At 32.2% G+C, this 14,708-nt stretch overlaps 1 protein-coding gene across 1 annotated transcript; it reads right to left on the minus strand.

Moving 5' to 3' along the window:
• Positions 1-544: 544 nt before the first annotated feature.
• On the minus strand, positions 545-1,621 carry LOC127260710 (transcription factor bHLH149-like). Its single transcript, XM_051288591.1, has 2 exons — positions 1,426-1,621; positions 545-1,263 (listed from the first exon to the last, which is right to left on the minus strand). The coding sequence occupies exon 2, from the start codon at positions 1,236-1,238 to the stop codon at positions 672-674; it is 567 nt and encodes a 188-aa protein (XP_051144548.1). The 5' UTR covers positions 1,239-1,263; positions 1,426-1,621; the 3' UTR covers positions 545-671.
• Between the last annotated feature and the right edge of the window lie 13,087 nt (positions 1,622-14,708).

Below are 14,708 nucleotides of genomic sequence, written 5' to 3' on the forward strand. Positions count from 1 at the left end.
TATTTCTATTTTGGGACGTACAATTACAAAGTTAACATTTCATTAAATATTTTACTTTTTTTTCACAAATACCTTTACTTTACATCACATCATTACTTTTATATAAAAAAAAAGTAAAGGCAAAAATGTCATTATATTACTTTTAATTAGCCAAAAATAAATGTCAATCTTCTAAGTGGACGAAAGGAGTATTATTTTATTATATTTTTATATAAGTAATATTATTAACAATTTTAAAATAAAAATTAATAATTATATAATTTAAATAAATTTGAAATATATGTTTAAAGATTTTAAATATTATTATATCTCATATGAATATCATTTTGTAAAATATATCATTTTAAATAGCATAAATAAATAAGTATTTTAAGATAAACTAATTTTATAAAAAATAGAATTTTAAATATTCATAAATTTATTAGAGATATAAATTTTAAATAGGTTCACCTTACTCTATATATATATATATATTATAAAATTAATTAAATTAATTTATACGGTGTTATAAATGTTTAAATTTAATAAACTTAACGGAAAGGTATCACGGAATGTAATTTGGTTAATTCATTCTCAATTATTCACACAAAACAAGTAGTAGTATTTAACAAATAAAAAAATAGTGAAAGAAAAAATAAAAAATAAAAAAAGGCGACCGATCAGGAGGTCGATCAACCGCTGGAAACGGCGCCGTTTAGGAGTCCCGTGATAAACGTCATGGCTTTGACTTGCATTTCGAGGGCCGCAATGTAATCCGTCGTTTCTTCTAGAAGGTTCGGCAGCGGCAATTTCCGGCAGCCGGGGACCAACCGGCTAAGTACTCGCACTTTCCGCTGCAGAGGCGGCAGTTTCTTCTCGCCGGCGGCCGGCCTTTTCAAGCCGGCTGTCGTTCTCGTGGCTTTCTTATGTCGCTTATTGATTTGCGCGAGCCTCGCACTCAGCCGACCCGCCAGAATCGCGCGGCTCCAGCGAGTTCTACCTTTGGCAGAGGCGGCGAGCACTCGATCGGCTGCGTCGCGAACGACGCGGACGGCGGCGGAGGGGGAATCAGGGCGGCGGAGGCGGCGCAACTCGTCGACGAGCTTCGACGAATAGATCTGTTGCTCGGTTTCGGTTTTCCAGCGAGTGCGGAAGTCCGCTGGAGATGAAGCTGCGGAACTGTGGTCGATTTTTCGCCGTCGCTTGCGAGATTGATTCGAATTCATATCGGATATCTCCATGAATGATTGCTCCACCATAGTTAAGCAATCTCCAAAGTCCAAACTGAAACGAAAACAATAGATTAAATTATATATAGCTGGAATGCAAATCAAACCTAATCGAGTGCACAATGCCCCCAAAAAGACAGAGCAGCCAGGAGCTTGAAATAGGTTTCAACCTCGAACCATTTCCAACAAACAAAATCCAACAGAATATATATAATACCTTGGGAAATCAGGCTGGTTGCAGTCACGCTTAGATTGTGGAGATTGCGATGAAGCATGGGAGGAGAGTGAATTTATGGAAAATGGGAGAGTAGTGGAAGAGAACGAACTGGCGTGGTTGCGGTGTGGTGGGGGCGTTGAGGTGTAATGTAAATGAAACGTGAGAAGACGAACAAAACGACAACGCAACGCGTCGTTTCGCTATTGCGTCGTACAAACCCAGCTGAGCTGCGCCTGCCCCTCTCTCTCGTATTTATTAGTATTATTTTTTTCGTTAATTTTATACCAATTTTTTTTAAAATTAATTTTATATTACTCCATCTCCATATGTCTTTTTATAAATTATCCAATTTTTTTTTTTTTATTTTGACGTGTCTCAGCAAAATATTTTTTTTGTCATTTTAGTAACTATACTATCTATTTAATATTAAACTTATTTTTTTTTAATTTACAATATATTATAAAAATATCATTACCTTTGTATTACAATACTAATAAAGTTAATTTAATTTTTTACTTTTATTTCTACTACTCCATCCGTCCCAGAACTATAATCGTAATTGGGTTGGACGAGATTTAAGAAATATTGATATTATATTGATAGTTAGTAAATTGTATGAATAAAAAAAAAATTGCCCTTATGAGTGTATTAGTGTAAAAAGTAACGGCAATTGTGTAATAAAAATGAAAAAAAAGTAGGATAGTTTTATGGTTATTTATGGAAATAAGATTATTGTTCTAGGACGGACAAAAATGGTAAAAAGACTATTGTATTGGGACGGAGAGAGTATATCATAATATAATACTAATATTTCTAAAACTCTGTATAAAAAGCAAACATATAAATATGAGACGGATGGAGTAATTCTTGTAAAATAATCTTTACTTTTAGAAAGATTTAAAATTTTCAATTTAATTTTTTTTAATTAAATATAGGATATGGTGTAACTCATTAAAAAAAGTAATAATAAAATATAGAATATTAGCTTATTTTTTGAGTTCGATTTGGACATTCACTTATTAAAAAGATTTTTTTTAGTTTTGACCAATTTTTCAGAGTTACTATACGAATACATAAGATACTATTATTATTTTATATCTATTATTTTTTATCTTAAAGATATTTTTAAATCTTAAAAAACTCTTCGATCATCTCTCTGAATTCTCTCTACAATTTTTTTTTTTTTATGTCATTTGAAATATTATCCATCGAAAGTTATTAATTTTGACAAATAATTCAATATTGATTGATAAATCGATATAGTTGATATTTTTTGGAGTAAGTTTAAGTGGTACAAAAGATTAAGACTCCAAAATCCATGGAAGACCGTTAAAGCCAAAGATAATTAGTCTCCAAATTCATCCCAAAATTTCTAGACGTTCGTCGTGTTCTTCGTTAGAATCTTCAAATTGGCTTTCTTTGATCTAAAACTCAAAGGAACATGCTACCAAAATATATTATGAAGCATTAACCCACAAAGATCAATGGTGTTTGACAATGAGCTTATAGTCTTTTGTCGTTAGCTAATTCTATTAGCTGTTAATTGTTACTTGATTTAGTTAGTTGGTTTGACTAGTGTTAGATATATAATAATAATTTATATCACAACAATTTTATCGAAATAAATTCGATAATCAATTTATCAAAATAAATTTGATCATCACGATAATTTTATCGAAATAATTCGATAATCACGTCGAGTCGAGGTAGAACTTCTCTCCGTAAAAACGAATACGCCCCGGTAGTGCCTCCGGTTCGTGGCGCAACGTTCCCAAAGATGAAACGACGTTCGTCTCCGAATTAGGTGACACCCTAATATTTCGGAGCTCCGACGAACTAAAATGAGGCGAACTTTTACTATGTCGGAAGGTTTAACTAGAAAGGAAAAGGCTGGAATATTGATTGAACTCTCACCGGAAAAATCGCCGGAAACAAATAAAATATATATATTATAGAGAATGGGAGAAAAAATGGTTTGTTGTGTGTTTAAATGAAAGAGACAATGCCTTTATATAGGCATGTACAAGTAGGGAGACTTTAATTCATTCAAAACCAATTAAACTTTGAATTGATTGCTTAAGGTAAAACGGACGAGGACCAATTCAAATTGGTTTGAATTCCATTAATTTGCATGCATCAAATGCATTAACATGCATTTATTTCATTATTCAAAAATATTTGAATTTTATGCATATATAATAATATATGCAAGTTTCTTCCTTGCATGCAAACTACATGCATTTAATTTAATTTTTTCATGCACTAGAGTGCTTTAATTTCATGCATGCAACTATGTGCATTATCACTATATTTTGGTCTATCTAAATTTATTTTCTTGGGCTTTGGGTTCAAATATATACATATATATATATTTTTTATTATGTATAATAAACTTCGTCAAGTCTAATATTCATCAAGCCCAAGTCTAATCTCTCAACCCACAACCACATTCGTAGATCCGGGTGAGCGGCGCGCGCCTGTGGCTTACCGGGATTTATATGCCTGAACCACATTCTGACAACCATTATATAGCTTATATGTATTTTAACTCACCGAATAATCGGTTTTGAAAATTATAAATTTATAAATAAAATTCTATCAACTAAATTAATAATCAATCAACCTGTTATCCAATATTCCTCCACATGAGTGGAAATGCCCATAATTAGGACAAGATACAGCTCAGTTCCAGAGACATTGACACGTCAAAATAGGTAGCTTGTGGCTTTGAACCTTCCTTAGTCAATATCATTGTCTGCACAGGTGGCCTAATTGACACGATGCATTGAACTATTCCACCTTGGTGTGCATCTTAGTCAATAATATTGGCATGTCGCTATCTCAGTCTCATTTTGTTCTCACGTTTTGATCCGTTTCGGCCATGGATCACCTCTTTGGATTCATAAGTGTTTCATTAAGTGGCCCTCACTTCACACTTATATAGGTAATCCTATCTTAAAGTATCCAACTCTACTCTTAGGGTTATTAAGAGTCAGTGACTCAACCTCACCACTTTGTACTTCATAACACTCGTAGCTTTTCAGGGAATAGAGATTGAGTGTTCGTGCCGAACAATTATAGATTAGTTGTCCCATTGAACCAAAGCTTGGGATCTCCAAGTGATTTTGGTTGGATTACCACTGTAAGTGTCTCTTAACTTGTGGATTTCAGACCCATTCCCTTTAGCAGTTTGAACATTTGATCACGATGTAACCTTTTGGTTAACGGATCCGCAAGATTTTCTATTTACCTTACAAAGTCAATAGTTATAACTCCACTAGTGATCAATTGTCTCACAGTATTGTATCTGCGTCGGATATGTCAGGATTTACCATTGTAAATTCCATTCTTAGCTTTTGCTATAGCAGCTTGGCTATCGTAATGTATCAAAACTGGAGGTACTGGTTTTGTCCAAAATGGAATATCATCCAGAAAATTTCTAAGCCATTCGGCTTCTTCCCCGGCTTTATCCAAAGCAATGAATTCTGATTCCATGGTGGACCGAGCTATACAAGTTTTCGTGGACTTCCACGAAATTGATCCTCCTCCGATCGTAAAGACATATCCGCTTGTCAATAATGAGTCTTTCGCATCAGATTTCCAATCAGCATCACAGTACCCTTCAAGTACTTGAGGATATCTAGTGTAGTGTATGCCGAAGTCGAGAGTATATTTTAAATAACTCAAGACTCTCACTAGCGCTTTCCAATGATCGTGATTTGGATTGCTAGTATAGCGGCTTAGTTTGTTTACTGGACAAGCTAAATCAGGTCTTGTACAATTAGTTAAGTACATAAGGCTCCCAATTATTTTGGCATACTCTTCTTGAGCAACAGGATCACCTTAGTTTTTGCTCAAGTGAACACTTAGATCCATAGAAGTTTTTGCTGGAGTATTGTCGAAAGCATTGAACTTTTTCAGTACTTTCTCAACATAGTGAGACTGAGTTAGCACAATTCCTTCGTCATTCTCAGAATTCGCATTCCAAGAATCACATCAGCGACTCCCATGTCTTTCATGTTAAAGTTCCTACTTAACATGCGTTTAACTTCTTCAATTAGGCAAATTTCTTTCGCCATAATTAGAAGATCGTCTACGTATAGACATACCATTAGAAATCTGGTAGGAGTTTCCTTTATGTAACACATTTGTCACATTCGTTAATTTTGAAACCATTTGATAACATTATATTATCAAACTTCAAGTGCCCATTGTAAAAGTGCTTGTTTCAGTCCATACAACGACTTAATCAGTTTACACACCTTCTTCTCTTGGCCACGACCAACGAATCCTTCAGGTTGTTCCATATATACTTCTTCCTCTAATTCACCATTTAGAAAGGTAGTCTTTACATCCATTTGGTGAATCTCGAGATTTTGCAGAGCAGCAATCGAAAGAAGCACCCTAATGGACGTTATCCTAGTTACCGGTGAATAAGTATTGAAGAAGTCAAATCTTTCTCTTTGTTTAAAGCCCTTTGCCACGAGTCAGGCTTTATATTTATCAATAGATCCATCAACTTTGTATTTCTTTTCAGAATCCACTTACACCCTAAAGGTTTACAACCTTCGGGTAGATGAGTTAACACCCACGTGTTATTTTGCATGATGGATTTTATTTCACTATCAATGACTTCTTTCCAGAATGGGGCATCCGGATTAGAAAATGCTTCCTTGATCGATGTCGGTTCATTATCCAACATATATGTAATAAAATCTGGACCGAATGTTTTCTCAACTCTAGTCCTTTTGTTACGACGAGGTTCAGTAACCTCTTGATCAAGAGTAGTCATCATTTTCCTTTTCTCACCACGTAGTTTATCGTCTACGGGTCCAGGATTAAGCTGGATCTTTTCTTTGTAAGGGTAGATATTTTCGAAGAATATTGCATTCCTTGACTCTATCGTAGTTCCTTTGTTCATTTCAAGAATGTCCGACTTATGAACTATGAATCGATAAGCACTACTATTCAGTGCATATCCAATGAATACACAATCTACCGTCTTCGGGCCGATAGCGACTTGCTTCAGAGGTGGTACTTCCACTTTCGCCAGGCACCCCCACACTTTTAAGTATTTGTATGAAGGTTTTATGCCTTTCCATAATTCATAAGGAGTCACATCCTTACCTTTAAATGGAATTTTGTTCAGAAAATAATTTGCAGTTAGAACTGCTTTCCTTCTACAAGTTTTGGGGTAATTCTGAACTAATCAACAAGGCATTCATCATTTCTTTAAGGGTTCTATTTTTGCGTTTTGCGACTCCATTCGATTGAGGTGAATATGGAGCCGTAGTTTGATGAATTATGCCACTTTCGTTACATGATTCTTCAAATTGAGCTACATACTCGCCACCTCGATCACTCCGAACAGCCTTAATCTTATAGCCTAGTTGATTTTCCACCTCATTTTTGAAGTTTTTTCAAGGCTTCTATTGCTTCTCCTTTTTCCCTTAACAGGTAAATATAACAATATCTTGTTGAATCATCTATAAAGGTGATAAATTATTTTTTTCCACCTCGTGTTTGCACAAATTTCAAATCACACACATCTGTGTGAATTAATTCCATTGGCTCCGTATTTCTTTCAACTAAAGGAAATGTTAGTCTAGCCATTTTTGCCTCCACGCAAACTTGATATTTATTTTGAGTTTTCACTTCTTTAATATTTAGTAAATCGAGATTTACTAATCTTTTTATAGCATTTAGATTAACATGTCCTAATCTACAATGCCATAAATCGGAACACTCAACCATATACGAGGAAGAAGAAGCATTGTAACTGTCATGCGGTGCTTGGCGCATTGCCATTACATTCAATTCGAACATTCCATTAGAAAGATTCCCTTCAGCTAAGAACATGTCGTATTTTGATAAAATAAATTTATCCGCTAACAAAGACTAGTTTAAAACCATGTCTGACCAGTAGCGATCCTGAGATGAGGTTCTTGCTGAGGTCAAGAACGTGTAGAACATTCTTCAGGGTTAATTCTTTCCCTGAAGACATTTTTAGTACCACTGTTCCCACTCTTTTGACTTCGGAAGAGGCATGGTTACCCATGTATAATTTTCTTCCCTCAGTCTTTTTATAAATCGAGAAACTTTCCTTGTCGAAACAGACATGGCACGTGGCACCGGTATCAATAAACCATGCATTCAGACTTACAACATGACTGGTCTTGTATATAAAATTTACAAGATTATTAACGTTGAAGTCACGATCAGTTCTGTAGGACGTCTCGACTAAGTGAGAACTCTGATTAGACTTCTTCTTTTTAGACAGTCTATATACACATGCCTATAGCACATACAACGCAGATGTTATAGATATTAAGTAAAATAACATATTTTCCTGCCACATTAGGCTGCTAGCTTGCATTGCGTTATTCAAAGCGTCTTTAGCCGATACCTCAAGGAGGTCGACACCGGCCAATGATACGATCTGATTTTCGACAGCATCCATGATGTTGCCATATTGATCGTTGGCTGCTATTCTTGCAATATATCTATATATTTTCATTTTTACGATTGTTAGATATATAATAATAATTTATATTGCAAAAATATAATTACCGAAATAAATTCGATATCTCAACAATTTTATCGAAATAAATTCGATAATCAATTTATCAAAATAAATTTGATAATCATGATAATTTTATCGAAATAATTCGATAATCACGTCGAGTCGAGGTAGGACCTCTCTCCGTAAAAACGAATATGCCCCGGTAGTGTCTCCGGTTCGTGGCGCAACGTTCCCAAAGATGAAACGACGTTCGTCTCCGAATTAGGTGGCACCCTAATATTTCAGAGCTCCGACGAACTAAAATGAGGCGAACTTTTACTATGTCGGAAGGTTTAAATAGAAAGGAAAAGGCTGGAATATTGATCAAAATCTCGCTGGAAAAATCGCCGGAAACAAATAAAATATATATATTAGAGAGAATGGAAGAAAGAATGGTTTGTTGTGTATCTAAATGAAAGAGCCAAGGCCTTTATATAGGCATGTACAAGTAGGGAGACTTTAATTCATTCAAACCAATTAAATTTTGAATTGATTGCTTAAGGTAAAACCCACGAGGACCAATTCAAATTGGTTTGAATTCCATTAATTTGCATGCATTAACATGCATTTATTCCATTATTCAAAAATATTTGAATTTTATGCATATATAGTAATATACGCAAATTTCTTCCATGCATGCAAAATACATGCATTTAATTTAATTTTTTCATGCACTATAGTGCATTAATTTCATGCATGCAACTATGTGCATTATGGCTATATTTCGGTTTATCTAAATTTATTTTCTTGGGCTTAAGGTTCAAATATATATATATATATATTTTATTATGTACAATAGACTTCGTCAAGTCTAATATTCATCAAGCCCAAGTCTAATATCTCAACCTACGATCACATTCGTAGATCCGGGTGAGCGGCGCGCGCCTGTGGCTTACCGATATTTATATGTCTGAATCATATTTTGACAACCATTATGTAGTCTATATGCATTTTAACTCACTGAATAATCAGTTTCAAAAATTATGAATTTAATTTATAAATTAAATTCTATCGACTAAATTAATAATCGATCAACCGATTATCCAACAACTAGCTGATTTAATTAGCAGGTTGTATTAAAGTGTATAATCGAAGTTATTTACATTATATTTTAAAAATATTCAACTGCATTATATAAAAGATTGTAAAAATATTATTAATATATTTTATTTTGCTATTTTAAATTATTTTTGTACAAAAGTAATATATTTTTACTATAAAAAATAATAAATTTTGTATTGAAAATAATTCTTTGGAGGAATGAATTAAAAATTCACATATAGGAATGATTGTAGTTAATTCTCAAGCATGATGAGTGAAGATTCCATAAGTTTGATTTAATGAGAAAAACGTACTATATGAATTCATGGCGCTTAGAAGATGTATCTTTCACCATTCTTCAAGTGAGAAAGGACAAGCAAGTCTGTTATAAATATAGATGTTAAAATATAAATTTAAATTCTCTATTTCAATTATAAGAATACATTACATATTTAAAGTGACTTATAAATAATATAAATAAATTAACAATTTTATAAATTTCTTAAATAAGACAACTACCATAAATATAATTATATATTTCCAAATATATCTTAACACCTATCGTCAAACTCAAGAGAGGATTAAACCAAATTAAGTTTGACAAAAAAATTGAACGCAAACACAATCGCAATCTCAAACACAAAGTCAATTTTGAACAGAATCAGAGTTGAATACAAATGCAAATAGTAGCCGTTCAACCGGTGATGTTGCCTCTTGAATGGAAATGCAAATGCAAACTCCAAATTCAACTATGAACAAATTAGGATTGAATGAGAACTCTAACAAAAACAAAAACAACAGTTGCTCGTCGGACATTGCCGCCAGTGTGTAGCTCACCTTCTCCACCTCCATTGCCATCACCGAATAGTTTATATAAGCCTTCCAAAGTCCCTCCATCGAGAATGAGTACAGGAACATCACCAACATCTTTTTCTCCTCCATTTCTACTTCGGACATCCATTTCTCTCCGAATCGGGAGATTTCCAAATAAATTCTAATTTAAACATATCGGCAAAAATGTGTGTTAGTAGATTGTGTTTATATAAAAAAATATATAAAAAAATAAATAAATTCTGATACTATGTCAAAATATAAAACTTAAAATTTTATTTCAATTATAGCAATTTTTAAATATTTATAATGAATTAAATTCATCACTGTATGATATACTACATTACATGTAGACAGAGCCGGCCCTAGGCCCGGGCAGAAGGGGCGCTCGCCCAGGGCTCACAGTAAATAAGAGACCCGTTATATATTTATGTTATACATTTATAATTTTTATATATAAAATGTATTTGATACATGTAATTATAAATGATAGTAGTTTGATAGTGCACAAATAAATTTTTAACATTGAGATCGTTCAAATCTTATATGTTTAAAAAATTTAGAAATATACTTTTATACTATTTTTCATCTAAAAATATTAGAAAATTATTTTATTTAATTATTTAAATTTTATTATAAATAAAAAAATTTATTTATATATATATTTAGGATTCCATATTTTTTTTCGCCTCGAGCGCCGATCGAAAGCCAAGACTGGCCCTGCACGCAGGGCATAAATGACTTGTGATAACTCATACGTCAATTCTCCTTTTGTCATGTCTCCAATTTCAAGAACTTAATTTTACCTGAATTCATCATGGAGGATTTGACGCTAAGTCCATTATATGTTAGTTAATTAATTAATTTGAGTTAATAAGTGCCATTGATATCTGCCACCAGCCAATATCATATTCACAGCAAAGGTTTAATTAAGTTACAAGTAAAGCTAATGCCTTAAACTAATGGCAACTACTGATCATCTCTCAGCTTTTCTTTCAATTATTTATATACATATATATATATATATATAGATATATAGAGACGGAACTGCACTAGGGCTTGGGACCCTCCAAGCCAAATTTTTTATAATTTTTTTACTATTAAAAATATTAATTTTTATATATTTATATAAAAATTTATATATAATTATGTCATTATTATTTATTTAAATTTATTTGCTAAATATTAAATAAATTATAATATTTTGCCTATCACAATTTAAATGCTAGTTTCGTCACCCCATATATATATATATATAAGTTTGCTATTACTTCAACTAACATCAAACTAATTACATTCCAAGTTGCTTTATATGTATATAGAAAGCAAGTGACGACACCTATTCCTTAAATATTCACCATTACTTTAATTAATAAGAGATAGCGTTATCCAGTTTGAATCGTGTGTTTTGTAGTAGGTAAGACTATACTATTAGTGGTATTGCTGATGTTAGTTATAATCGATCCATGTCAAAAACAATCTTAATTCTACTAAGGATTCACGAAACTAAGCACTATCTAAACATCATTCACAAGTAAAAAATAAGAAATAAAATAAATTACTGTCTTAGGTTTAAAAATGGACTGCAAAGCATTATTCAAATGTCTATATATTTTTTAATAAACTAAAAAATAAATATATTTTATTGGTAAATAGAATGTGTAAAAATATTTTAATGATTTTGTTTGTTGCACTTTATGTATAAAATAATAATAATAATATATATATAAATATAAAATGTGAAAAAATATTTTTATATAATAAAAAATATATGCATTTAAATGGAAAAGTAAATATAAAACTATATACTCATGAGTGACAGAAATAGAATATATCATAAATAAAAGCTATGTAGGCAATGATAGGAATAACATACATATATCTTGGTTTTTAAGTATTTTATATTTTTGTTGGATAGTTAGTTAATTATTTAATCGATTGAGGAATATTAAATTTTAAATTTTTAAAAGCGATGAAAATGCCATGGGTCAACAAACTCAATTAATTTGGATTAAAAATATATTATATAGGACTTGGTTAATACTTGACTAATTTTTTCTGTCTCGAGAACAACTAAATTGCGAAACCCAAAATTAATCCAAGTATATGACCCACGCCGTAGAATTATTTGGATAAAATTTTATCCGGTGAATAATTCATTATAACTTTAAACGGAATGTCTGAAATTAACGTAAATTACAATCATCAATTACGTTGGTAATTAAGACAGGCATTATGGCCGCTAATTAATCTTCTACCGTTTTGATTGAGTGGATACGCCTATATAAAGTCCTCCCCACTCTCAAACCAAAACACACCAAAATCAATCATTCATCTATTTGATATCCTCTTTCTTCGGTGGTGACCTAGTTTCCCGATGAGTTTTTCGGTAGCATTCCAGAAAATCTTCCTTGATTTCTAGTCTCCTGACATAGCTCGACTTTCGCCTTATTTTAGTTTATCAGAACTCTGTCTTATTGTGGTGTCAATTAAGCCTGAGAAGAAAATCTTTTTACCTTTGGGGACAAAATACATCATAAGCACTATCGAGATGTAATTTATCTTAGGGACAGATGGTATCCTTTACTCTGCTTTATTAATTTCTCAGCAACATATCATCATTTCAGGGAAAGCATCACTTTACTCAGCTGTTGATTATTTTACTGTATTATTTATTGTAATGTATTATCCCGCATTACAATATAACTATTATTTACCAACAATTGCAAGGCATTGTTTTATTTTTTTCTAATATTGTATTACAAGATGACATGCTCTCAAGTTTTCAATGTTGTTGATGCTTTCGGAAATTTTATTATGGTCTCTAACAATGCGGATGGAGACCCAAGCCAATGCTCATTATGATGCATTATAGGCTCATGACATCTATATAACCTGTAAGACAATCTTAGTAATACTCCTATTATATTTTACAATGCATATTATTAAATTAAGTTTGTCAAAGGGGTATGTTACGCCCTTGAAAAATAAATTCAAGTCCAAGTATATTTGGGTCTAAAATACTTATTTTTAACCAATTTATGGACAATGGTATAGTAGAGAACTGTTCGGTTGTTGAAAATATGGAAGAATTTCACATGTCCTCGACGAATATACTGTACTCTATGAATCGTTCATCATAGGTGTGATGATCGATAAGTTGCCCCAAAATTAGCGTAAGTTCAAGCTCAGGTTGAATGATGAGCTAAAGTAAGTAGAGCTTGATGATTTGTTTGTTCGAATCCCTAGTGAGGATGACAAAAGAGAGTACAAAACCAAAGATAGAGAAATTATTAAGACTAATTTGGTTGGAAAGTCTTAAGAAAGTGTGGTAAATAGTCCAAATTGATGGTAACTGTTTTTATTGTGGGAAAAAAAAAACACTTGGGGAATGATTATTTGTTGTCTAAGAAGAAAAAGACAAATCAAAATTTCCAATTCGTCAAGATGTTCCATAGAATTGATTGTGACTAGGGATGTCAATGGGACGGGTTCGGAACGACCTCTGTAGGCCCCAGGACCCGCCTCGCTAGAAAATATTAGGTCTCATAATCCGTCCCGCCCCGCCTTGAATCCATCAGGTTCAGAACCAACTTGGCAAATCCATTTTTTTAAAAAAAAAATAAAAACTAATAATAAAAAAATAATTTCTTTTTAACAATCGAATACTAAAAGAAATTAAGCACTAAAAACACCAAAAAAAATATAGTTCAAATAATAATCCAATGTTATCCATAAAAGTAAAATAGAAGTACATAAGCACAATGCAAATACATATATAAAAATTAAAAACATAAAATAGTTAATTCTAATATTTTTCAACATCAAAGTTTTCATCTCCATCTAAGATTGCAGGAGGAACTTTTTGATCTAACAGTCAATCCACTAGTACCTAATTTTTGAAAATATATATATATATATTATTCAAGTAAACAAATTAAAATGTTAAAAATAAATACTTACTTCTAGCTTGATTTATAACCAACGTTGAGCGCATATTAATGCCTCCGAAGTAGATGAATTAAGCCTATTACGATGATGACTAACCAATTTTTAATTCATACTAAATGTTGATTCAAAAGCAATTGTTGAAATAGGAATAGTCAATACATCTCTTGCAATTTTTTGCAAAGTAGGATATTTCTCTCTATTAGTTTTCCACCAACTCAAAACATAAAAAAAATAGAGTTCTTGGCTACAGATTTTCCTCCAAATATAACTAATTCAGATGTTGACACTCTCAATATATTGATCATACAAAGCTAAAGTATCACTCTCAAGTGTGTCACAAGTAGAATTATAAGATAATGCATTTCTCAAATCCAAGCATTATAAATGTTCAATACTTGAACATGTATCCCTAGATTGATAGTCATGCAAGAAATTATAGCAATATTGTTGGATTTCCTCAATATTTCCTACTGATTATCACTGTATATTAACGGAAAATATAATTCAACCAACTTTATTTTGTATCGAGGATCCAACACAACAACAAAATTCAATATAATATGACAACTATTCCAATATCTCTCATATTTCACCAATATGTTTTAAGTCATGTCATTAAGCATCATATTTGAACTCTTCGCCTACTCATCTAATTTCAAATTGATATCATATATCTTTTGAAAGAAATAATTAGATGCAGGACAAAGAGTGCTAGAAAATATTTTCGTGGTTTGATAAAAAAAAAAAAAGGTTTCAGCTTTGCACAAATTTTTTTCGCATTCTCCGAATCTTCTTCACTAGGAACTCTATCATAATGCCTCTCTCGACGTTTAACTCGTGGAATGAGTTCCTTATATGAATAGTCGTTTCCAGCATCAAATAAGTCAAGCTCCAACGA

Source organism: Andrographis paniculata, unplaced genomic scaffold (assembly GCF_009805555.1).
Source record: "Andrographis paniculata isolate CXL003 unplaced genomic scaffold, ASM980555v1 Contig62END, whole genome shotgun sequence".
Lineage (NCBI taxonomy): Eukaryota > Viridiplantae > Streptophyta > Magnoliopsida > Lamiales > Acanthaceae > Andrographis > Andrographis paniculata.

Bases quoted from the DNA above. Each gene is read 5' to 3' on its own strand.
- LOC127260710 (XM_051288591.1), bottom strand. From the start codon at position 1,238: ATGGTGGAGCAATCATTCATGGAGATATCCGATATGAATTCGAATCAA.